This window comes from Aotus nancymaae, unplaced genomic scaffold (genome assembly GCF_030222135.1).
Source record: "Aotus nancymaae isolate 86718 unplaced genomic scaffold, 86718_ANA_hifiasm-v0.15.2.pri h1tg000002l, whole genome shotgun sequence".
In the NCBI taxonomy this organism is placed as follows: domain Eukaryota; kingdom Metazoa; phylum Chordata; class Mammalia; order Primates; family Aotidae; genus Aotus; species Aotus nancymaae.
Window position 1 is genome coordinate 1,634,347 of NW_026988413.1, and position 24,651 is coordinate 1,658,997.

General features: G+C 54.2%; 1 protein-coding gene and 1 pseudogene across 6 annotated transcripts in view; one reads left to right on the plus strand and one right to left on the minus strand.

The window, feature by feature from the left end:
- Positions 1-24,651, plus strand: part of PTPRN2 (protein tyrosine phosphatase receptor type N2) — a 1,009,611-nt gene that overhangs the window by 948,439 nt on the left and 36,521 nt on the right. For all 6 annotated transcript variants that reach the window (XM_064367217.1, XM_064367124.1, XM_064367043.1 and 3 more), the window contains 3 exons: positions 2,064-2,141; positions 20,309-20,428; positions 21,602-21,768. In XM_064367217.1, coding sequence (XP_064223287.1) covers positions 2,064-2,141; positions 20,309-20,428; positions 21,602-21,768 — 365 coding nt within the window. The remainder of the gene's footprint in view (positions 1-2,063; positions 2,142-20,308; positions 20,429-21,601; positions 21,769-24,651) is intronic.
- LOC105712291 (ATP-binding cassette sub-family F member 2-like) lies at positions 17,444-20,254 on the minus strand (annotated as a pseudogene).

Consider the following 24,651-nt stretch of genomic DNA (forward strand, 5'->3'; position numbering starts at 1 on the left):
TGCCTCCCAGAGGTGAGAGGATTCCCCCCGCACCAGGACTGTGTGTGTCGGTGCACACACGGCTGCCTCCCTGAGGTGAGAAGATTCCCCCCGCACCAGGATTCTGTGTGTCGGTGCACACGCGGCTGCCTCCCGGAGGTGAGAGGATTCCCCCCGCACCAGGACTGTGTGTGTCAGTGCACACACGGCTGCCTCCCTGAGGTGAGAAGATTCCCCCCGCACCAGGACTGTGTGTGTCGGTGCACACGCGGCTGCCTCCCTGAGGTGAGAGGATTCCCCCCGCACCAGGACTGTGTGTGTCAGTGCACACGCGGCTGCCTCCCCGAGGTGAGAAGATTGCCCCCTGCACCAGGACTGTGTGTGTCAGTGCACACGCGGCTGCCTCCCCGAGGTGAGAGGATTCCCCCCGCACCAGGACTGTGTGTCGGTGCACACGTGGCTGCCTCCCCGAGGTGAGAAGATTGCCCCCGCACCAGGACTGTGTGTGTCAGTGCACACGCGGCTGCCTCCCCGAGATGAGAAGATTCCCCCCGCACCAGGACTGTGTGTGTCGGTGCACACGCGGCTGCCTCCCGGAGGTGAGAGGATTCCCCCTGCACCAGGACTGTGTGTGTCGGTGCACACGCGGCTGCCTCCCGGAGGTGAGAGGATTCCCCCCGCACCAGGACTGTGTGTGTCGGTGCACACGCGGCTGCCTCCCGGAGGTGAGAGGATTCCCCCCGCACCAGGACTCTGTGTGTCGGTGCACACGCGGCTGCCTCCCCGAGGTGAGAGGATTCCCCCCGCACCAGGACTCTGTGTGTCAGTGCACACGCGGCTGCCTCCCCGAGGTGAGAGGATTCCCCCCGCACCAGGACTGTGTGTGTCAGTGCACACGCGGCTGCCTTCCTGAGGTGAGAGGATTCCCCCCGCACCAGGACTCTGTGTGTCAGTGCACACGCGGCTGCCTCCCCGAGGTGAGAGGATCCCCCCCGCACCAGGACTGTGTGTGTCAGTGCACACGCGGCTGCCTTCCCGAGGTGAGAGGATTCCCCCTGCACCGCCTCCGGCTCTCCAGGGTTCAGTCTCTGCAGGTGCTCCTGGGAGGTGTGGGGAGGAGCTGGTGAGTGCCTGGGCATGACAGTGGTGACCTGGTATCTTCATGTCCTTTGCAGCGTGGCCTGGGGTTGGCCTCTGGGAGATGAGCCGCCTCCCTCTGACACCCCTCAGCCACGTGCTCAAATCCCACTTGCCTCTCGAGGCTTTGTCCTCATGTCCTTTTTTTCTGTGATTAATCTTCGAAATAAATGTAATTATGGTCTTCTAAGCCAAACTTCTTCCATTGGAGCTAGCAGGATGCGCTCGGACAAGCTGGGGAGGCAGAGAGCCCACACCTGCGCTGTGTTTCCGATCCCCGCCTGCTGGGGAAACAACAGGAAGCGGCGCCCGGGAGGGGCTGCACCCCGGCTCCGCCGCAGACCCAGGCCCAGGCCAGCCGACGGGCTCTGCCCGTGGCCCCTTCCCAGGATACACAGAAACAAGCCCCCACGCACGCATTGACTCCAGCAGGGAAGCAGCAGGCAGCGCTGGCTCACTCTCCCAGGACGCTGGCGCGTTTGTCCGTGCGGCCTGGAGCAACTGCGTTCGCACTCTCCACTGAGAGCTTGGGCTCAGCCTCACCCCAGCCGGGCCTGTGGCTCCAGCAAGAGGCTCGTTCTCCTGAACACATGGGTGGGCTCGGAGGGTGTCCACTGTGGCTCCATGGCCAGGAAGCTCACCTGTGTCGTGGGGCCGCACCTGCTGAGCAGGCTAACGACGGCTGCCTGGTCTCCGTGGGCTGCTGGTCTTCATTTCTGTTGATGCCGCCCTCAGAACCTCAGCCTCGGGTGTAAGGAGAGCATCTCAAACGCGGCGGCCCAGGCTGGAGGCTCAGGACGGCTGGGTCCCCACCTGTGCCGGGCGCTCCTTGGAGTCAGTGATGGGCAAGTGGTGTGTTGCCACCCTTCCCTCCTCCTGAGCCTGGCTCTGCCTCTGGGCTTCCTACCTCCCACCTAACCCCTCCCGCCCTGCTCTTGTCTCCACAGATGGATCACGACCCAAGGAACCCCGTGTACATCGCCACCCAGGGACCACTGCCCGCCACCGTGGCCGACTTCTGGCAGGTAAACTTTTTTAAATTAAAATCTCTCCTTCTGAAAAGAAGATCTCAATAAATTGGTCATGAATTGCATCTTGAATTTGATAAAGCCAATGAAACTCACTTACAAACATTCATCAAATGTTACTTATGTCAGAATTGGAGTCCGTTCGTATCTCTTATTGTCAATCTTTTGTTTTCCAAAACTTGAGTATGAAAAAATTCCCTTTGAGAGATTTAATGCTTTCAGGCTCATTACTTTGAAGTCACTTTGCTCTGCATTTCATAAAATAGCAAGGATGAGATTAGTGTTTACGTTATTACACGTTACTGAAATGTGCCCGTTGTCCATGGCATTACTCTCACAACCGTCACCGCGGGTGCTCCCGTGTGGCTTGTCACCCTCTCCTGGAGTCCCCGCAGTGCGTCTAAAGGCCGGGCACTGCTTCCTGGCACAGCAAAAGCCCAGGTCACACAGATGGCGGCACAGATGTGGGGCTGACGTGGACATCAGCAAATAGAGCAACACGCAGAGGGCAGGTGGCGTCTTCCCCACTCGCCAGCCACGTGAGAAAGCTGAACACGAATGGGCTCTGGAACGTGGCTGCCCCTGGGTCCCTCAGCCACATGACAAAGCTGAGCACGAATGGGCTCTGGAATGTGGCCACCCCTGGGTCCCTCCCTCACCAGCCACATGACAAAGCTGAACACGAATGGGCTCTGGAACGTGGCCGCCCCTGGGTCCCTCCCTCACCAGCCACATGACAAAGCTGAGCACGAATGGGCTCTGGAACGTGGCCGGGAGTTGCCGCAGGCGTGTCTTCAGCAACAGCAACAGGCGCCAGCTGCGCATCGGGCACACAAGCCATCCCCGAGCCTGGCAGAGAAGACGCCTAAGGAGAGTTGAGCCGGGACAAAGGTGGGATGTGATGCATCACCCACGAGGCGGAATCCAGGCAGGGAGGTGCCTGTCGCAGCAGCGACGCCGGGACCAGTCCGCAGCCTCCTGGCGACCCACAGCGCGGGCACCCGGGCGGCACCAAGGTGAGACGTTTCCTCACGTAGCCACTCATCAGGGTCAGCAGATTCGCTTCTGCTCCAGGCTCTTCTGATTCCCTTTAATTCCCTTTCCCAGCTTTCCCGTCAGCCTCGCACACTCCGACTACAGGAAGGAGAGCCTCCTCCCTCCACTCTCGAGAACGCTCTCTGCAAAGTCAGGAATAGACCAGGGTTTTCAAGGGCCTCTGAGCGCCCTTGTGTTGTGAGCATTTGAATCCTCGGGTGCCATCGTCCCATTTTATGGGCAAGGCACGTGGGTATCGGAGAGATGGCATCACTTGCCCGAGACAGCTCAGATGAAGCCAGGGTTTGAAACTCGCTAGTATGACCTCCTGCTCTTCCTGTCTGCCTGTGTCTTCACGCTATTGAAGAAAAAATAAAACTAACCTGCATCTCTGAAGCTTGTAATCCCAGCATGTCACAGCAAACCTGTGGTGCTTGGATGGTTTTGGGGGCTCTTGGTCCTAGCACCCTGGGGCACTTGGGTCCCTCCTCATCACAGCTGGGCACTCGCCCAGCCCGGTAAGACACGCCTGTCCCAGGGAAGACAGCACCCTGGGGTGATCATTTCAGGACAGTGTCGTGGTAGGAAGCTCTTCCTTGCCTGGCACACACCTGCCTTACAGAAGCATGGACACATCCGTCCCAGCACTGCCAGTACCACGGAGCCCCAGGGCCCACCCAGGGATGCCCCTGCTGCGCACGCTCAGGGAAACGGACAGAGTGTTCGGAACTGGAGGGTGGGCAAGGAATACCCACGGAGTCCCAAGACCACCGAGTTTTCATCCACCTCAACCCGTTACCCAAAACGTGCTTATTTATATGTGGCATGGGATGCCCCCAGCTATGTGTTAGGGTTCCCTCTGCCCTCACTAGCTTAGCAGGATACAGGCAGAGGAGGCAACACCAGTCTTTGAAACCTCCCACGGAAGGCAGAACTTTGTTAAACCCATGGTAATGTGCATTTTTAAGGACAAACCTGGATTTGAAACGTGAAGTTGGTGGTAACGAAGTCAATAGGCTGAGTGGGAGTGAGCGTCTCCTCCCGAAACCCCCGTCTGGACCTTTCCTTGATGCCAACAAAGGATCCGGACACAGACCGAAGGTTATGGTCCCAAAGCCCCTTCCTTTTATCGCTGGCTGTTGAGTGCTGGTCTGACGCTCCTCCTTGGGGTGGGTCCACAGGTGTTTCTTTTCAGTCAGTATTCAGCAAACTCCAGGAAGAAAGCGTGAGAGTGAACGTGGGGTTAAGTGAGAAAGGCCATGATGGGAAAGACAGCCATGTCCGCCCCAGGCCCCTGCGCTCCTCGGGGGCAGAAGCGTCCCCCTGATCTCCGATCCCTGTCACGCAGCCTTTCCCCACCATGGATCTGTGTCGGGGTCCAAATTTCCCTCCCCTTGGAAGGACCTGCAGCTCGTCCTGGCCTGTGTGACCTCACTGTAACTGACCACATCTGCAAAGACCCTATTTCCACATAAGACACATTCCTGGGTTCCAGGTGGACACAGATTCGGAGGTGCCTTATTCTACCCAGTACAATGGCTAAGAAGAAAGAAGACCCTTTCCAAGCAGCTCATTGGCACCCACAAGACCTGATGATGAGTCAGGGGCCGTGGCAGGAGTCCATTCGGAGGTCACTGGGGGGCTGGGAGGCAGAGGAGGAGAAGCGGAGTAGCCGGGAGAGCCGCAAGGTCTTCAGCAAGAAACGCTGCACGGGGGCCCATGGGTCCAGAAAGGAGGAGGCTGGAAGAGGAGCTCGGGGAAGTCCCCTCAGGGAGCCCGGGGCATGGAGGCCACTCCAAGTGCACCAGCCACTTCCCCAGTGTTGACAGTTACCAACTACCCTAAGTAAATCTCAACACCCCAGCACAGCACCACAAGGCCCCATCAGCCCAACTTCCAGCGGCCTCCCTGCACCTCTCCCCCCGCAGGGCCCACAGCGTCTCTGTCTGCGCTGTTGCGGCTGTGAGCAAAGCCCGGACTGTTTAGGGAAATCCACAGAGGGTCGCCGCTCGCCACACACCGGCGCTTTCCTGCGCTAAACCAGCTCTATACATACACTGGATGCATTTCAAGAATTTGATTTCCAAAACTTTGACTTACATCAAGAAATTCCTAAAAACAAATTCATTACCTAAACGAAGATGTACCTTAAATGAATCCCTTGCTGCAGGTGCCCTCCAAGCCATTCAGCTCAATTCCTGGTCCTTACACCATCTCAGAGGGTCTGCGGAAGTCTGAGTTACAGTTCAGAAACCAGCGTACTAGTGAGCAGTAAACGGGACCAGAAATAAAGCATACCTCAAGGAAGCAACACCCCTTCTGGGGTGAGGGTGTTGCTTTGTCATCTAAGTGCGGAATAATTTTAAAGGAAGAATGGAAAGAAAATACTGTAAGCGTGGGACAACCTTGTGCTACACTAAAGTCAGATCAAGATGTTAGAAACATTTCCACTCTCCTCTCTGCTGGTCATTCTGGGATCGTGTCTGGAATATGGTGTTCATCCTGGGATCATAAATTTGAAAAGGCGCTGACATTCAAAACGCAAAAGAAAAATAAGCCAGAGAGCTTGGTGGAAACAGCCAGCGGGGTGAGAGTTTTGAAAATCACCGCAGGAAATACTGGAAGTGCAGAAGAAGAGAACCGGTTTGGGGTGAGGTAGGAAAAGGCGTCCTCCGCGCAGAATGCCACCCACAAGCTCCCTCTTCCATCCACGCACCGCTGTCAGCCCAGACGTCACGCAGGAACTTGGTCTCAGCTGGCGTCTGGGCTGTGTGGTATATAGCACTTTTTCTAAACAATCCTGAGACTATTCTTTAGATCTCAAGGAGGGTTCATCATATTTTAATAAATTTAAAATTAGGAACATGAGTCTGGCTTTGTGAGGTTTTGCTATTTTGTTCAATGCTTCTAAATAAGGAGCCTAACGCCCGGCACCCAGCCTTTGACACCCCGAGGCTCTGAGCACTGGTTGCTGTCCACATGCTGCCTGCGGAGGCTGAATATCTAGAAAGAAGGCGAGAGGAGAAGGGAGAGCCCCCTTGTCCACTCCTCGGTCCCCGCGGCCCTGGGTACTTCAGAGAGCCTTTTTCTAGGTCTATTTTAATCTGCAAAGACACCTCCCACCTGTCAAATGGAGCCACCTTGAGTGACAGGCAGACACACACCTGTGTGGAGGGGGACATCCGCGTGCAGGCTGGGAAGAAAGGAAGCCACACTTACTGATTGGTGCCACATCCAGGGCAGGCACCCTCCATATGGGATCTCATTTGGCCGAGCCGCTGACCCTGCCGTGAGGCCATCGCAAGCCCCTCATTCCACCTACGTGTGGTCTCAGAGGTGTCAGAGTCTCCTAGAGACAGAAAGTAGACGGGCAGTGGCCAGGGGCTCAGGGAGGGGATTGTGGGCTTGGTGGGGCCAGGTTTCCATTGGGGAGGATGAAAGTGCTCTGAAGAGCGTGGTGCAGGTGACGTTCCACAGCGGTGGCAGGCCCTTACTGCCGCTGCACTCTACACTCACAAATGGTAAACTCTCTGTGATGGATATTTCACTACAATTAACACAGAGATATACAGAGTGAGCCCAGTTCTACCCAGGATGAAACTGTGGCCCAGAGAGCCATAAGGACCCAGCCGGGTCCACACGGCTGCGGGGAGCCCACTCCAGACCCAGATACGGGGAGCGCCATGGTGTCTCTCCACCACACACGCTCCTTGCCAATGAAGAAGGCACCGTGATGGGGCAGGGGTCATTCATGAACACGTCTCCGTAAACAGAAAAGAGGAAGATCTGGCTGTGGTGACAGCATTTCCCGAGCAGGCACTGCTTACAAAAATACACTTGTGCTTAGTCTCAAGGCACAGAATAGGTGAAAGTCAGACTCCTCAGACCCTGGAGATAAAATGACACTTTCTCCAGGTCCTGGGATTTCCCCATAGGGAAGCGAGGGCTGCCGCTTCTCAGGGATGGGGCACCACAGGGTCCCCGAGCCAGCCATGTCCTGAGGGCACAGGATGTCGTCACGGAGAAGCCCCTGCAGGCAGGACTGTAGCTGGAGGGTCAGGACTGCTGGGGAGGCAGGGAAAGGGCACGGGCAATGACCACCTGCCTGCGGCCCGTCGCCTTCCACCACACCCGGTGCCACGTGGCTCATGTCAACCGAGGCAAGTCGGCCACCCGCCATCCCTCCTTGCCTTCTTTTAGAAAGAGCTGCAGAATTATGTGCTCTTCTTCCAGAGGTGGCCTCTGTGTGTCACCGCCAAGCACTGGCTGTGCCCGGGAGATAGACACACAACAGTTGTTTCTAAGCCAGAAATATGGGCAGCGTGGCCTGTCAAGATCAGGTGCAGAGTGGGTGGCTGCAGACGTGACGTGGAAGGTCAGGGCCCTGGAGCCCTGGCGCTGGGGCAGCCACCGTGGGAACTGGTTGCCCACCTGGGAGGCTCAGCCAAGCGGAAGACCCGAGTGTCTCACCTCGCCTCACCTGTCTGACCAACAGGCTGCCTTTCAGGACAGAATAGACACGAAGCAGCTCCCCCGACCCCCAGGGAGCGTGCAAAGCACTCGCTGAAGTCAGCAGGTGTCCCACTGGCGTCGGATGTGTGAGACTCTTATTACCCATCAACATTTTACCAAGAAAGAGGTGCACTATCGATTTCTAGTTTCTGCTTTCTAAAGTGTTCTGTGACGAAGGCTCCGCTGGGGGATATGTTTTCTCATTTCCAAATGGATAGACTTGACGTAAATACAGCTTTTTGTTATTGGCATCCATAGACCATAGTTTTACAGTGGTTAAAAAAACCTGAACTTGGAACTGTGAAAGACCCAAAGAATGTAAAGGTGTTTCTTTCCAAACTGCTTGCCAGCCAGTGGTGGCAAGGACAAAACGCAGAAGAATGACAGTTGAGAGCTGACTGGCACCATGCAGGGGTGCCCACCACGGGCACCAGTGGCTTGTCTGCCTGTCTTGTCTGCCTGTCTGCCTGTCTGCCTGTCTTGTCTGCCTGCCTGCCTGCCTGTCTGCCTGTCTGTGTCTGCCTGCCTGCCTGTCTGCCTGTCTGCCTGCCTGCTTGCCTGCCTGTCTGCCTGTCTGCCTGCCTGCCTGTCTTGTCTGCCTGTCTTGTCTGCCTGTCTTGTCTGCCTGCCTGCCTGTCTGCCTGTCTTGTCTGCCTGCCTGCCTATCTGCCTGTCTGTGTCTGCCTGCCTGCCTGTCTGCCTGTCTTGTCTGCCTGTCTGCCTGTCTGCCTGTCTGCCTGTCTGCTTGCCTGTCTGCCTGTCTTGTCTGCCTGTCTGCCTGCCTGCCTGTCTGCCTGCCTGCCTGTCTGCCTGTCTTGTCTGCCTGCCTGCCTGCCTGTCTGCCTGTCTTGTCTGCCTGCCTGCCTGTCTGCCTGTCTGCCTGCCTGCCTGCCTGTCTGCCTGTCTTGTCTGCCTGTCTGCCTGTCTTGTCTGCCTGTCTGCCTGCCTGCCTGTCTGCCTGTCTTGTCTGCCTGTCTGCCTGCCTGCCTGTCTGCCTGTCTTGTCTGCCTGCCTGTCTGCCTGCCTGCCTGCCTGTCTGCCTGCCTGTCTGCCTGTCTTGTCTGCCTGTCTGCCTGTCTGCCTGTCTGCCTGTCTTGTCTGGCTGTCTGCCTGTCTCTCTGCCTACCTGTCTGCCTGTCTGCCTGTCTGTGTCTGCCTGCCTGTCTTGTCTGCCTGTCTGTCTACCTGCCTGTCTTGTCTGCCTGTCTGCCTGTCTTATCTGCCTGTCTACCTGTCTGCCTGTCTTGTCTGCCTGTCTGTCTACCTGCCTGTCTCTCTGCCTACCTGTCTGCCTGTCTTATCTGCCTGTCTGTGTCTGCCTGCCTGTCTTGTCTCCCTGCCTGCCTGTCTGCCTGTCTGTCTGTGTATCTGCCTGTCTGATGTGTCAGCCACTGCACTGGTCCAGGCAAGGGCAGGTGGGAAGATGGCAGGCCTGGACTCTGCACCATGCACTGTCTCTGGGCATCTTTCTTGATCAGCCCAGGATGACCACTGTGGGCATTGCCATCAGCACCACCAGCAACCAAACCTCAGAGCATCCAGAGATGACCCCAGCCAGGCCTCAGTGGAGGGGATGGTCCCACACCACCTAATTTTTAAAAACGTTTAAATCCTCCATAGATGGTATGTGCTCAGCCTGAGCTGGTTCACGGCCCCTAGCAACTCACAGCCATTTTCAGCTTCCCTCGGCATGTGGGCGGCAGGGCCCTGAGTGTCCAAGATGAACTGACCTCCAGCAGTGGGGGCACTGAGTGTGCAGGACAGACCCGGCGTCCAGTAGCAAGAGCCCTGAGTGTCCAGGACAGACCCGGCGTCCAGCAGCAAGAGCCCTGAGTGTCCAGGACAGACCCGGCGTCCAGCAGCAAGAGCCCTGAGTGTACAGGACAGATCCGGCATCCAGCAGCAAGAGCCCTGAGTGTGCAGGACAGACCCAGTGTCCAGCAGCAAGAGCCCTGAGTGTAAAGGACAGACCTGGCATCCAGCAGCGGGGGCCCTGAGTGTGCAGGATAGACCCAGCATCCAGCAGCAAGAGCCCTGAGTGTACAGGACAGACCCGGCATCCAGCAGCGGGGGCCCTGAGTGTGCAGGACAGACCCGGCATCCAGCAGCAAGAGCCCTGAGTGTACAGGACAGACCTGGCATCCAGCAGCAGGGGCCCTGAGTGTGCAGGACAGACCCGGCATCCAGCAGCGGGGGCCCTGAGTGTGCAGGACAGACCCAGTGTCCAGCAGCGGGGGCCCTGAGTGTCTGGGACAGACCCGGCCTCCAGCAGCAGGGGCCCTGAGTGTCTGGGACAGACCCGGCCTCCAGCAGCAAGAGCCCTGAGTGTGCAGGACAGACCCAGCGTCCAGCAGTGGGGTCCCTGAGTGTGCAGGACAGACCCAGTGTCCATCAGCCTCTCTTTTCTCATCAGACAAGTGCAGCCTAGGGCCACAGTGTCTGCTCTGGGTCCGTGGTTACCTTAAGTGGCCTGGCTGCCAGAGCACTGGAATGTCCCCCAGTCCTTGCGGCTCCCTAGTGGGGTGAGGACTCAGGCCTGGTCATCACCTGTTCACCCCCAGACGGTGACTGATGGGAGAGGGACCATCTGTGGATCTCACTGACTCCAGCGGTGGGAGACCCGGGAGGTTGGCAGAGGAAGTGACTTCAGAACCCGCTACCTCACAGACGGGTTGATTTTAAGGCGCGTTACTTGGTTAAAAGGAAACATAAGAATTGTGTTAATTCTTAGTTAATTTCTTAGGAAAACCTTGATTTTCGCTTCCATGATAGATGAGGGCTTCAACACATGCCCTCCATTTTCCAGGACACTGTTAGATTTCAAATGTCTGGTCTTGCTGCAGGTTTTTCTATTCATAAATTCACACACCTTTAAAGGTGAAAGAAACTGTTTCTCACATTACCTTATCTAAATTTGGGGTTTGAAACCTGTGACCCCGAAGCTTGTCCATGGTTCTGCTTGAGGCAGCGCAAAGATGGCCGGTCGGTCTCTCGCCACACACATGCGGATTTAAAGTGGGACTCTAGCAGGAAGGACAGGTCCTGAGGTTCCTTCCTGACCGGTTCTTACGGCTCCCAGCAGGCTCTGCTGCTCCTTCTGAGTGTGACGGTCCCCGGCCTCCGCCCAGCTCCTCCCTCCCTGCTCCTCTCCTCTCCCCTCCTCTTCCTCTCTCGCTTTCACTGGATGTGAAGCATTTGTGTCAGGTCCTGATCTGGAAAAGGCCGCCTAGTCCAGCAGCTCCCCGAAGGAGACCGAGCACGTGTTTAACTGGGGACGTGAGCACAGGCGGAGGCCACAGTGAGTCTGGTGTCGGCTGACGCCTGTGCCGGTGACTTCCTGTGCAGGTCCAATGCCTGATCACAGAGGCACCTACGGGTCACACAAAGGCTGGGTGGAGAGGAAGTCCATGTGTGGGAGTGCATTCCCACTGTGGGAACCCCTCCGCGGCCGGGTAGCCACCCCACCCCACACGGGGTCTGTTTGCACACAGGCGGGCTGTGAGTCTTTCCCAGAGAGCAGGGACCTGACTTCAGGGGAGTGGCACGCCCTTCTCATTCAGAGCTTGCTCTTCCTCCTGGGCAGAAATACTGCCAGTAGAAGGTCCCAGGGGTTGCTGCGGCTGCTCCTCAGCCCTGGGATGGGGGCACAGGAGTCGATCTGACAGCCGCATGGGGGGTTCCTCCCGCTGCTCCCATGGCAGCCTTTCCGTCAACACTGCTGACGTGTGGGGGGAGCTATGTCACCTCACCATGTCATCCCTAAAGGAATCCCACACTGACAGATTTGTTTAGTTAAAAAAAAAAAAGCCAGATAGATGCACAATGAGTCGGGCATGGACTGAATCACAGTGTCCAGGACAGACCCACGTTGGGTTATATTACCAAGTCCAAAAGCGCGCAGCGTGGCCTGGAGCCCGTGACTCACTCATGGCACCAGAGCCACAAACGCTGAAGTTTCATTTCTTTATTTTATTATTTTTGTAGATGGAGTCTGCCTCTGCTGCCAGGCTGGAGTGCAGTGGTGTGATCTCAGCTCACTGCAACCTCCACCTCCCTGTTTCAAGCGATTCTTCTGCCTCAGCTTCCTGAGTAGCTGGGATTACAGGCATGCACCAGCACGCAGTTTCACCATGTTGGCCAGGATGGTCTCGATCTCTTGACCTCAAGTGATCCTCCCACCTCGGCCTCCCAAAGTGCTGGGATTACAGACATGAGCCCCTGTGGCCATCCAAAGCTTTATTTCTTAGGACTGTCCTCCAGGCAGGGTGAGAGCAGGGTTGAAGATTTCCCCTGCAAAAGATGTCACACACACTGTTTCTTCTTCTTTAATCCGTTTCAGACCACACAATTTAACTTCCAGGCATTGGTGAGCTTCTAAGGCGTGAAAAGCGTGTTTTCCTGTTAATTGCCTCCTCATCCTTTTAAATCCAGCCACATCTTCCTGACAAGGCTGGACCTTTGTTCAGACCACGAGAGGCCATTCACAACAGAGATGAGCTGTGCAGCTGGACTGCACGGGCCCCGCACCTGCTCTGGAGGAAACGCGTCTTCGTGGCAGCCACTGCAGCGGGACGTGGTTACTACGCTTGGCTTTTTTGAAACGAAACACTTCTCTGTACATTTAAGCAAGTCCTGGAGGACTTCTGCCATGCAGGCCTTTGATAACATTTCTTTCAGTTATTTTTTTACGTAAATATCCAAACGGCCTCTTAGAAACGTGAGCTGTTTTCAATGAAACATCGGTTAGATGCCATGGAGGATAGAGTAGAAAAGATAACTGGACTAGGATGGGGTCTTTAGAGATGACAGTCTGGCAGAGGAAAGACATAAGAACAAAGAAAGACTAACACGGGCGGGAAGGGATGCATCACAAAAGATCTAAGAAGGAGGAGAAGCTTTCCTCCTGAAGGGGCCCAAGGATGTTTGTAGAGAAAATGGCCTGGTGTTTCACCATTTCAATTTTTTGGTTTTGGTTTTGGCTTTTTGTTTTGTTTTTCAGAGGTGGGATCTCACTATGTTGCCCAGGCTGGTCCTAAACTCCTGGGCTCAAATGATCCTCCCACCCACCTCAGCCTCCCGAGTCACTGGGACTGTATCGGTGCACGCCACCACATCCAGCTCTAATGTTTCGCTATTTCAAATTGACCATCTTCCCTGTAATCAGGTCTTAGTGGGGCTTCAAAAGAGTTTTTTTTTTTTTAAATGAGAGAGAGAGAGAGAGAGAGAGAGAGAGAGAGAGAGAGAGTGTGTGTGTGTGTGTGTGTGTGTGTGTGTGTGTTTGAGACAGAGTCTCACTCTGACACTCAGGCTGGAGTGCAGTGGCATGATCTCGGCTCACTGCAACCTCTGCCTCCCAGGTACAAGCGATTCTCCTGCCTCAGCCTCTCGAGTAGCTGGGATTACAGGCTTTCCACCACCACACCTGGCTAATTTTGTATTTTTAGTAGAAAGAAGGTTTTGCCATGTTGGCCAGGCTGGTCTCAAACTCCTGACCTCAAGCGATTCTCCTGCCTCGGCCTCCCAAAGTGCTGGGGTTAGAGGTGTGAGCCGCCGTGTCCAGCTGAGTTGTTTTAATCATATATATTTCAGGGGCACAGCCTGCTGTTTTAACACACACACACATCGTGAATGGGGACCACGGTCAAGCTAATGACTGTGTGTCTCCTCGCGTAGTTACCATTTCTCTGTGTGTGGTGAGGACGCCTGACGTCCGCCCTCTTGGCAAATCTCCGTGCCCAACACTCTTTCTAACTGCAGTCACCACGCTGAATCCCAGTTCTCCAGCGCTCATCGTCCTACAACTGAACATTTCTTTCTACCTTCGGATCAATGGCTCCCCATTCCGCCCCCAGCCCCTGGCAGCCCCCTTCTTCTCTGTTCCTGAGTTCTTCCTTTTTAGGTCCCACATGTAAGTGAGATCATGGGGTGCGTGTCCTTCTGCGTCCAGTTTATTTCCTTTAACGTCCTGTCCTCCGGGTTCAGCCGTCTTGTCACAGATGACAGGATTGCATTCTTTAAGGCTGAATGCTATTTCGTTGTGTATGTGCCAGATTTTCTTACCCTTTAGCCATTGGTGGGCGTGGGTGGCTCCGAATCTTGCTGGCTGTGAATGGTTCTGCCGCAGACAAAGGGTCGCAGGCGTCCCTGCCGCACGCTGATTTTACTTCTTTCAGGTCTCCACCCCGAAGCGGGACTGCGGGATTGTACGTGGCTCTGGGTCATTTTCTCAGGCTCTCCACGCTGTCTTCTGTAACGGCAGCCCTAGCTCACGTCGCCACTGTGGTGTGTGAGCATCGCTCTCCTCCACACCCTCACCGGCACTGGCCGGCGTCCTCGTTTCGGGGCAGCCATCCCAGCAGGTGCCAGGTGCAGGGCGCTGTGGTCTGATTGGCACTTCGCTGACGGCCGAGGACGTCCAGCTCCTTTTCACGTACCTGCTGGCCGTGTGACCGTCTTCTATGGAGAAATGTTTGTTCAGATCCCTTGCCCATTTGTAGCTGGGTTATGTGGCTTTTGTTTATTCGTTTGCTGATTAAATACTTACCACTCAAAAAGGACCTAGAGTGCGGAGGCCCCGTGTTCCTCTCCGTCGATGTTGATTTGAAGCGTAGGTGGCGTGGCCGTCGTTCCACACCTGTGGGTGGAACGGGAGGTGAGCTCGAGCCGGGTGCCTCTGTGGCTAGGGCTGACATAACACGGTGCCGCAAACTGGTTGTTTTAAAACAGCAGGAGGGTGTCCTCTCGCAGTTCTGGAGGTTGGAAGTCTGAGATCCAGGTGTGACAGAGTCACACTCTCCGAAGCCTGCGGGGGAAGATCCCTCACGGCTCCCGCAGCGTCTGTGGCCACCAGCCATTGGGGTGTGGCGTGGGCGGCTCTGCCACTCCGTCTCTGCTTGTCTGCACGTGGCCTCTCTCTGTGTCTGTGTGTGGCCCCTCTCTGTGTCTGCGCGTGGCCTCTCTCTGTGTCTGCGCATGGCCTCTCTCTGTGTCTGCACCTTCTCGAGGTGCTTCCCTCTTCTTCCGCGGACACAGTCACATTGAATTGGGACCCACCCTCGTTGGCTCAGTTGCATCTGCAAAGATCCTGTTTCCAAATAAGGCCACATTCACAGGTACCGGGGTTAGGATGTCAGTGTAAGCTGTGGGGAGGACACCGTTGAACCTGTAACAAACAGCAATGTGGTTTTCCAATCTACAGTCATAAACTAACTCAGCTGGGTCAAATCACAGCCAAAGTCTGCATTTCCTGCTCTCTGGTCACCTGCCCAAATTACTGAACTTCTCCACCTGCTGCCCCTGTTGTGTGCTGCTGGGTCCCTGCTGGCGAGTCAGGATGGGTGTGGTTCACAGAGCCTGGCGGCGGCAGCCTTTAACCCATGTTGGGTGATCTCTGAGAACCACTGGGCTGAGCACCACCGTTCCTGCTGGAATGATAAACAGCAAAGTATAGCCTCACTCCCCTCCCTGCCCCAGGCCCACCGAGCAGGCACATCTGCAGCCATCAAGGGGACACCGAGGAGCAGGAGAAGAAGCTCGTAAAACAGGGGAGTGTCCATTCCCCTCCAAAGCGTGGTGCAGCCGCCCACGCCTGGGATCCAGCTCTTAAGGCTCATTTTCTGGCCGTGTTGGTGGCGTTTGGTTCGATCCAGGGATGGTGGTGTCTGCTTCCTCTCTAGGAAGAGTGATCCCAGGCTGTTACTATGTAGTCTGAGGGCGTCATGGGTGGCTCTGGAATGCCACAGCACCCAGGGACAGACCCCCAGGGACACTCTGCCATCGGCCTCTGTCGGGGTCTGTCCCCTCAGCACCTCCAGCCAAGGGCCTGACACACAACAGGTGCTCAGGTGAGTAGGTGGCCACAGGTGAGCAGGTGGCCACGGGTGCTGAGTTCTTATCCTTCACCAAACAGGAAGCACTAAAAATGGCCGTTTCCGGAATTCAACAATACAGTTTGTAAACTGCCATTCCGACGACCTGCATTAAGATTAAATAAAGACCCTGTGTTGTTATTTACCTCCTAAAAGAGACAGTTTTAGATTTCTCAAAGATTTGTGACACAAACCAATCTTAACTTGATTACGTCTGAAAAATCCTGTTTCCAAATGAGGTCATATGCACAGGTGGCAGGGGCTGACACTTCCTGTGTGTCACCTGTGAACAGAGACCGAGTCAAGGAAAAAGCCTCGTGAAACTTCTCCCCGACTGGAAACGGAACCTGGCTTGACTGGGATTCTTACTGATATTCTGAATTCACTTTCCGCAGTGGATTCTGAGGTTAACTGGTCAGGCGCGGCAGCCAAAAGCCGGAAACGGAGACGCCGCACAGCTTTCCTCCTGGTTGGGTTGCTATGTACCGATTCCAAGGAACACAAGACAATGTGGTCAGATCCGCGAACAGCTTGTAATATTGCTACCCAGTTGGGCTGCCTATTTGTTTGATTTAGTAAATTCCCCTCTCTGCTTTTATACACGGTGACCTAAAAAGAAATATTATTCCCCAGAGCGCCTTTGGGATTGTTTGTTTAAATTAAGTTTCATTTGGATTTAATCTTAGCCAAATCTTCAGAGAGCCGCGAAGGCGCCCCGTCATGAAGTGTGGACGCAGGAGCCCGTGAGTGCGGCTTCCAGACCACGCAACTCCCCCAGTCCACGGGGCTCCGTAACGACACACTCGGGCGTCAGGAGCCAAGCGCCGCGTGATTAGTTTATGGTCGAGATCATTGTATTTTTATTACGCTCATAAAATCTGTGTTTTTCCTCATTTTCATAATGGCTTCCATGAGCTTCTCTACCTTCCAAAGGCGCATTAAATCGTTCTGTGATGGAAGCCCTGATTTGGCGGAGCAGGTTAGGAAGGCTGAAAAGCTTTGCATCAGAGACATGCGTTGAATTCTCTTCTTGCGTTGGATGGGCGCTAAGGAAAAAGGAAGTGTGTGAGTTTGAGCATAATTAGTATTTATTTGTGGGCTTTTCGCAAATGTTCTGGTTGGTTCCGTCAGCTTCGGACGTACGTGATACACAATGACGTGCCCAAAGATATTGACTCTTTCAGCCCCATGAGAACATAAATAATATTAAAAGTGGAAAATGTCACACACGTGTCTGATTTTTAAAATGTAAAGGGGGAGTTCAGTAACACGCACCGTGATGACAGCATTTTATATTTGAGATTGGTGTGTTTTTAAAATAACAAGATTCTGTTTTTGAAGGTAGGGACCATGGCTTCCTCTTTCTTTATTGGGCGCTTTGTAGATGACACACAGGTCTGAAAGTTACACTGTTAAATAATTATTTAAAAACTGACCAGGATGAAGGTCCTGATCCAGAGCTCCAAACCAGAAGCAAAAAGGAATGGGGGTGGTGGGCATTCCTCCAACATCACCAAAACCCAGAAAACTAGGATCCTAAGCTCCTCCGAGGGCCAAATCCAGGCTTAGGCCCTTGGGCTAACCCGCAGGTGCCTCCGACTGCATCACACTCAGAGTAAGGTAAGCAGCAAGGGGCTGGAGGGAACAGCCAGCCGAGTCCAGACACGGACAGAAGTAACTGGAAGGAGGATGGGAAACGGACAGGAACTGTCCAGCTGTAGATAAGAGAGTGCAGCTAAGGCAGGTTGTGGGGCAGGGGAGAGGCTGGGGGAGCAGTACTGCAGCAGTGCAGGAGTGCAGCCCAGGTCCTGTCCTGAGCAGCTGGTCGGGGTAGCAGCTGTCAGTTCCCAGATGGAGCTCCTGACCCGAGCCCAGGTAGAGGGCTCACACGTTGTGGGTCCTCTTGGTGAGCTGGGGCTCCTCATCCACCAGCCTGGACTTGAGGTGTTCCTTGTAAGCCAGGATGGTGATTGTCCGCTTCTCACAGACCCAAACTTCCCGTGCAGCCTGCTGAATGAGTCTGAAGTCACGGCTGACCCGCATCATACCACCGTCAAAGTCATTGATGGCATCTGCCAGGGCGTCCGTGGTCTCAACGTCCAGGTGATTGGTGGGCTTGTCCAGGAACAGCATGTGTGTGGGGGTCCTGCCAGGCCAGCCAGGCCAGACACACCCGGCACTTCTGCCCGTCTGACGCGTTCGGATCGGGCTCACCTGCTGTTTCCCGGTGAGACCGTGTCGCCCAGTGACCTTCCTCATTTCTTCCTTCTCCTGATCTCTGGGTGGGGCTTCATCGTGTACTCCAAAGGCGAGAGCTCTACGTCCAGCTGCTCCAGTGAATGCCGATGGGCACTCCCTACCTCGACGTGCGAGTGTTTTCGGAACCTGCCGTCCGTGGGTAGTAGCTCTCCAGTCAGCAGCTTCAGGAGCGTTGACTTCCCTGCCCCATGGTCCCTTCCAGGGCCGCTCGTGTGTCAGGGTCAGTTCCAAATTCGAGATGATTGGAGGGGCAAGGCCCATCTTGTGTCTACCCGAAGCTCACGTTTGCAGCATAATGACCGGTGGCGGGATCTTGCCACATGGTGGGAAATAAAATGACAGCGTCTTGTCGCCCACGACCCTCTCTGTCAGTCCCTAGGCCGTCGTTTTCTGTAGTGTCTTTTCCTTGCCCTGGGCCTGCCGTGCCCAGACCTCGCAATGTCGTTCATGTGTGCAGTCCGAGCTTGCCCCCGCGAGGCCTCTTCACCCGGCTCTCCTCCAGCTCTGGCCGTGCCTTCACATTCGATCATAATTACCCACGTAATACTTCAGTCTCTTGTCGTGCATGTGAATATGTTGGTACAGACACCATCCAGAAAGTCCTGGGAATGGGACACGAGGGCCGAGATGCACTGAAAAGTGTAGTTCTTCTTCCAACCACATGCAAGCGTCTAGGTCCAGGTGGCTGGTGAGCTCATCTGGGGCAGCATGAAGGGCCGGATGAAGAGGGCTCTGGCAAGGGCAACCCTCATCCTCCAGCCCCCACTGAAGCCTCGTAGCTTCTTGCGCCGCATGGCAGGTGCAACACCCAGTCCGTGCGAGATCCACGAGGCCTCGTCTCTGCCTCGTCGGCGTCCAGTCCTCCAGGCGTCCGTGGAGCTCCACGAGCTTCTCATGCACCGCGTCCTCATGAGCCAGCCGCTCTGCCTCCCTCTCCAGCGTGGCCCGCTCTGTGTCAGCATCCAGCACACACTGCAGGGGTGTCTCGTCACCAGGGGGCATCTCTCGAGTCACACGGTAGACATCGATGTGCTCAGGGATGGGCACTTCACGTTTCCCAATTGCAGAGAGCAGCACGGACTTTCCAATTCCGTTTAAGCCAGTGAGGCCGTAAGGACGGCCTGAGTTTAATTCCAGTTTGGTGTCGCTGGGCAGCTGTCGACCGTGAAAGGTGAGTGAGAGGCCGATGATGTGAACGTCGGTACTGTTGGGGTGAGAGGCCAGGACGCCAGTGAGGCTCGAGCAGCAGCTTTCTTCCTCTCCAAGTCCTTGAGCTCCCTGGTCAGCAAATCCACTTCTGTGGTCTCTCTGCCACTGGCCTCGTTTTTCTCCTCTGCTGCCTGTGGTTCTGTGACAGCAGCTCCATTTTCTTCACGTCCTTTTCTGGGCCGCTGTCCAGCTTGGGCCGCCTCCTGTTTAGCTGCCGTCTTCCTGACCTGGGCGGAGCCATGATGGTGGCCCACGGCGGGAGGTCACTGTTCTTCCAGGGAGCTGGGCCTCCCGCTCGGCCTCTGTCAACAGAGCTGCTCCTGGCCTCCTCCAATAACAAGATCTTAATTGGATTTTTATATCTGTTTTTAAAAGAAATAGAAACTCTCTTGGACACCAAATTTACATCTAAATGCAGTTGCTTATAAACATTTCTGCCGAGTTAATGTAATCCATTGCAGAAAAAGCAGACCCCTCTTCCTCTGTAATTTTATATGCTAATAAAAATCTACAAATGCCACGTCAGTGCGCCCACAGGATTAATGGTTTTGGGTAATTAGGCTGTAAATGTTAATATGGAGGTTTACAGCCACAAGTAGCCAGTTGTGTGTGCAAAGAAACGAAGTCGGAGGACTTTGTGTCTTTGTGATTTCTGTGTTTAAATGTGCTTATGTGTGTTTATTGTGTTTCAGTGTGGCTAATAAGAATTAGTAAATCAATTTGGGATTTTCTTTAATGCGAACAGTGTTGTGATATTTCTGTGTAAACCAATGAAATTCCAGCAGGGCAGTGTTACTTTCTGTGACGTACTTTGAAAAGAAGCCTTTCGGAGGCCGCTTCTGACAGGACAGCAGTCTCACGAAGCAACACGCTTCTCTAGGTGTGCGGAATTATGCCAGCCACAGCAAGCCAGGGTGTCCGCCAGCTTCTGCTCACACCACCTCGGGAAGTGCCCGCCTATTGGCTGTGATGTGTTTGTTATAGAAAGTTTCCTTTACAGATCAAAAGCTGGAAAGCCACATGGCTGAACCTAGAACAGAGGAAGCTCTAAACAGTGTGGGATAAATTCGCTAGGTTTTTAATATTTCATGGAACGTGCAAGCTATGAGCCAGCACACTCAGAGACGCTCAGGCAGCCACGGAGTGGACGTGTCTGACCAAAATGAAATCAGTGTCCTGTGGATGGAGTACATGTGGGTCGTGCCTCTGAGTGCAGTAACGACACATGTCACGCGGTGACGAGATGGTCACACCGCAACCACGGGCCTTCTCTGTCCGCAGATGGTGTGGGAGAGCGGCTGCGTGGTGATCGTCATGCTGACGCCCCTCGCGGAGAACGGCATCCGGCAATGCTACCACTACTGGCCGGATGAAGGCTCCAACCTGTACCACATCTACGAGGTACTCACACCATAGCCACCCAGGCCGGGACCTGCCCACCGGGCGGGGAGCACTGGGGCCCGCTCCTCCTCCAAGTGGGATCTTAGGGCCCCATGCAGGGAGGGTCCACGCCCCCCGCGTTGAAGGGATCGAGGCTGAGCCACCCCCAAGGGCCACGCTGCCTGTGTGGATGCTTCACACGTCTGTGTGATCATGAAGCAGACCCTGGGAACGTGGTGTGGTTTTCATTTTTTAGGTTTTCTAAATCCAAAGGCTGACAGAATAGAGAAAACACCCGCCTGAGAGCATGCTCCCATCCCATATAACAGGCCTTCAAGCAGGGTCTGTTTTTAAAACGAACCCTGACCCCTGCCATCCTAATTGCCTATGATGTCAGCACCTGAGCCTGTGGCCTTCCCGTGGCTCTACGTGGAGTTTTGGGGCTGGATCATGTGACCTTTTTATTTGAGGATAACCTGCTGACAAGTTTATTCTGTTGCTGGATTTTCTGCCCACGTCAAGAATGAACTAAATAAGCTCAGGCAATTAAGCAGTTCTAGGATGCATGCTTTGGTTCCGTTCTGTATTAAAATGAGTGAGAATGCCAGGCCCCCAGCAGGAAGCCTGTTAGAGGCTTAAACGTGAACCCAAAACCAGGCAGCCGTGGCTGTGGGGTTCCTGCAGAAAGGAGGAGGCTGGGCACTGCCTGAGCGCAGGCTCACATCCTGCTGCACCTCCGCGAGCCTCGCTCACCCTCTCTGCCTCCAGGGGCACCGTCGATGACGAAGTCTCACAGAGTGGAGCCGTTTAGCAGAACAAGTAGTTGTGTTGGTGGTTTTGTTTCAAAGTGAAATTTTTCTCCAGTTACTTTTCTTGAGGATCTATATCACATAGACATGCAAAAGACAGAAAGTAGGATAGTTTTGGATTGTAACTTTTTAGAAAATCATTTGATGGTCAAGCCCCTAAATAACATTAAACAACACACCCTGCACGGAGCTGACTTTAGTGTAAGTCTTCACATTGGGAAGGTGGGAGGGGCCATTGAGCCGAGGGAACCTGCCTGTGCTGTAAGACGTGGCCTCTTCAGAGCACCCCCGCTCTCATCAGAGTTCGCTCTGGGCTCCTGAGTGCCTGCGGTTTGGTTCACGACATCCACGCCTGTCTGTCTCCCTCCCTCCTCTCCTGCCTCAGGTGAACCTGGTCTCCGAGCACATCTGGTGCGAGGATTTCCTGGTGAGGAGCTTCTACCTGAAGAACCTGGGAACCAGCGAGACACGCACCGTGACCCAGTTCCACTTCCTGAGCTGGTATGACCGGGGAGTCCCTTCCTCCGCACGGTCCCTCCTGGACTTCCGCAGGTATGACGCGCAGCCGGCCGGCGGGGCGGTGCGCGCTGAGTGCGTGCGTGCAGGGAGGGAGCGATGCCAGGTTCCGCTGCTTCCCTGTGTCAGCACCACGGAGGGAAGGGGAGCGAGGGGAAGGAAGGTTCTGCTAACTGCACCTTAGTTGTGAGCGATTTCCCAGTTTCAGAGCCATTAAAGTGTGAGGGGGAAGAGGCGTCTTAGAATTGTGGAAATATGGTCATTATTTTTTATAAGACTCTTCAACTCACCAAGAGCCCTAAAGCGTGTGCATCACAAGATATGCATGACTGAAGCTCAGATTTTTAGTTTGGCTTCTCATCTGGCTGCATGGGATGGACAGTTTAGCGAGCGCAGGCCCAGACGCCACCCCGGACCATCTTGGAGGAAAGCCTGGAACAGTTAGCCCACGGCTATCTACATTTTTAGGGCTATTTTGAAACTGACCATTTTTTTAAAATCCAGTTTTTTGTTCATTGCCCCAGTCAGCCAGTCACCCAGTAAACTGTCAGGTTTTAGGGCGTATTTATTGAACTGTTGAAATGAATGCTAGACTCTGTCTTACAGGAAGAAATTGACAGTGCAAAGCAGCAGCATGTAAGACACAGCTTTGATTGTGACAAACAGTTGGGCCACACGGGCTAGGTAGCGGTGCTGAGTGAACAAACACCACAAAGAAAATGAAATTGTCAGCCGCATCAATGGCCAAGCTCTAAATCTTATAGAGTATATCTTACATTTAACTGATCAGAGGTCTGCCCGTTGAGGAACATACATAAGTATCGAGACGAGAGTAAGAACAAAACGCGTTTAATCCGGCGCCGTGCCGCTGTCACACAGCGACTCGATCCTGAACAAACTCATCCTGAGTCTACAGTTAACGTAACTGGAGGGAGGGTGACAAGGCAGGACTGTCACAACGAAGGGGTTTGGAGTTCTCTGTGGAATTCTTCAATTTGTGTATTGCAGAGTCTGAAGCTTATTCTTATTATGATAATATTTCTTTTGCCTTTTAGTCTATGCTGAAAAGCAAAATACGGTTTTTTGCAATTTGAATCAATAGCATATGAAAGAGCCTCTCCAAGGAGACACAGGGATCTGGTGTCACAGCCATAGCACATTCAGTGACCCCCGCCCGCGTTACCCCCGACCCCGGGACGCAGACCCCAAAACAGCTACTGTACACAATTCCCTCCTCGCCCACCCCGACTTCCCGGCCATTACGCACATTTTCTCAATACAGATTTACTTCTAAAGACATACTATGCAGCAATCTTACATAATTTCCTGAAGTAGAGTCTTCCAAACACAGTCATTCCTGGCAGAATGGATGTAGCCACAAGGACGGCAATTCCTCTTCACACCCGTCTCTGTGTTCCTCCGGTGTGTTTGCACATACATGCACATGGGCACGTCGCTACGTCCATATCCACATGTGGACCGGAGCATATACATCATCAGCCCTCTGTGTTGACGATGCATCACAAAGAAGACTTGGATTCCCAGATTTCCCTCGCTCCAGGGTCTGAGGAGATACAGCCTAAGAAGGTTTTTGTTAAATTCAAAAGCTAATGAGCCCCAGACACGGTTTGGAAAGCCACGTCAGAGTAGGAAGCTTTCATTGCCTGCCTCACTGGGCACTGTCCAGCATTTCAGCCAAGGCCGCCTTCCCTGTGTTAGCCGGACAGTGGGTTTGGATGACCGCATTTTCAGAAAGCTTCACACTTGGACACGCATTTCGGGTAGCCAATTTTCTCTATAAAATAGCCACCCCAATTTCAGTGACCGAGAAGGTGAGGCCGCTTCTGAAGACACCGGCCATCTTCATGCTCCAGGGTTTCTTATCGTCGAACAATACACAAGGCATTCTCACTCTGGCCTGGCGCATTCGCCAGGCACCGAGATGTGTAATTAAATATTTCTGGAGCCCAGAGGGAGCACATTTACACTTTAAAGAGAAACTGCTAAGAGATAATTAGCATCACATGTGAGGGCTTTGCTTTAAGACCTTCTCTCTCTCTCTCTCTCTCTCTCTCTCTCTCTCTCTCTCTGTATCACCCTCTCCCGTCTTGTGCCATGACATGCACTAACGCTGCTCACGGTAAAATGGACAAACCCTTACCTTGCCAGCTAATTAGCGGTGGCCAGTGTCATTTTTGTGATGTTGCAGCTAGTAATATGAGCCCAGTTGCATAGTCACAAAAGTGATCATTGGAAACTGTGACTGCACTGCGGGGCACTGTGGGAGCCCCTTTTCTGAGCCTCTAACGACCTCTGACCTCGCTTGCTGTGGTTTGCATGACGGTGTGCTCTCACCCGGTGACGGGGTCGGTTTGTATCACTAATCGTTCTTTCCAGTGAATTCCTGTTGTTGAAGTGTCTATAGTATCAACTCTTCTTACTGTTGGAGACCTTTTGCTCACTGGCGCTCTGTTCTGATGGAGTCCAACGGGGCGCTGTGTCACCTTCCTGAATAACCCGTGCTCTACATCTTAGGTCAACCGGATGGGCTCTTGTGTTCAACATGTCGTGGTTTTGCCTATTTGTGATGCTTTGCGTGTAATAATACAAGTGCACAATCCTCTGTAAATAAAGTCCTAACCCATGCCACACCCTGCGTCTACACTGCACGCGTCCTTGACTGCCTGTGGCTTTTGTAAATAGATCGAGCCCAAGGCGGAGGCTGGCATAGATACGAAACTACAGTGAAACCTTCCCCAGGCCTGCCGAGGCCACCGGCCACACCGTGTCTGAGAAATCGATATCTGACATACACCGTGAGATAGAGACAGGAGTTTCAGGAGTGGGGAAGCAGGTCGAGGCCACCGTAGCCACGAACTCACTCGCTAGGAGCATTTCTTAGCCAGAGGGGTTATGACT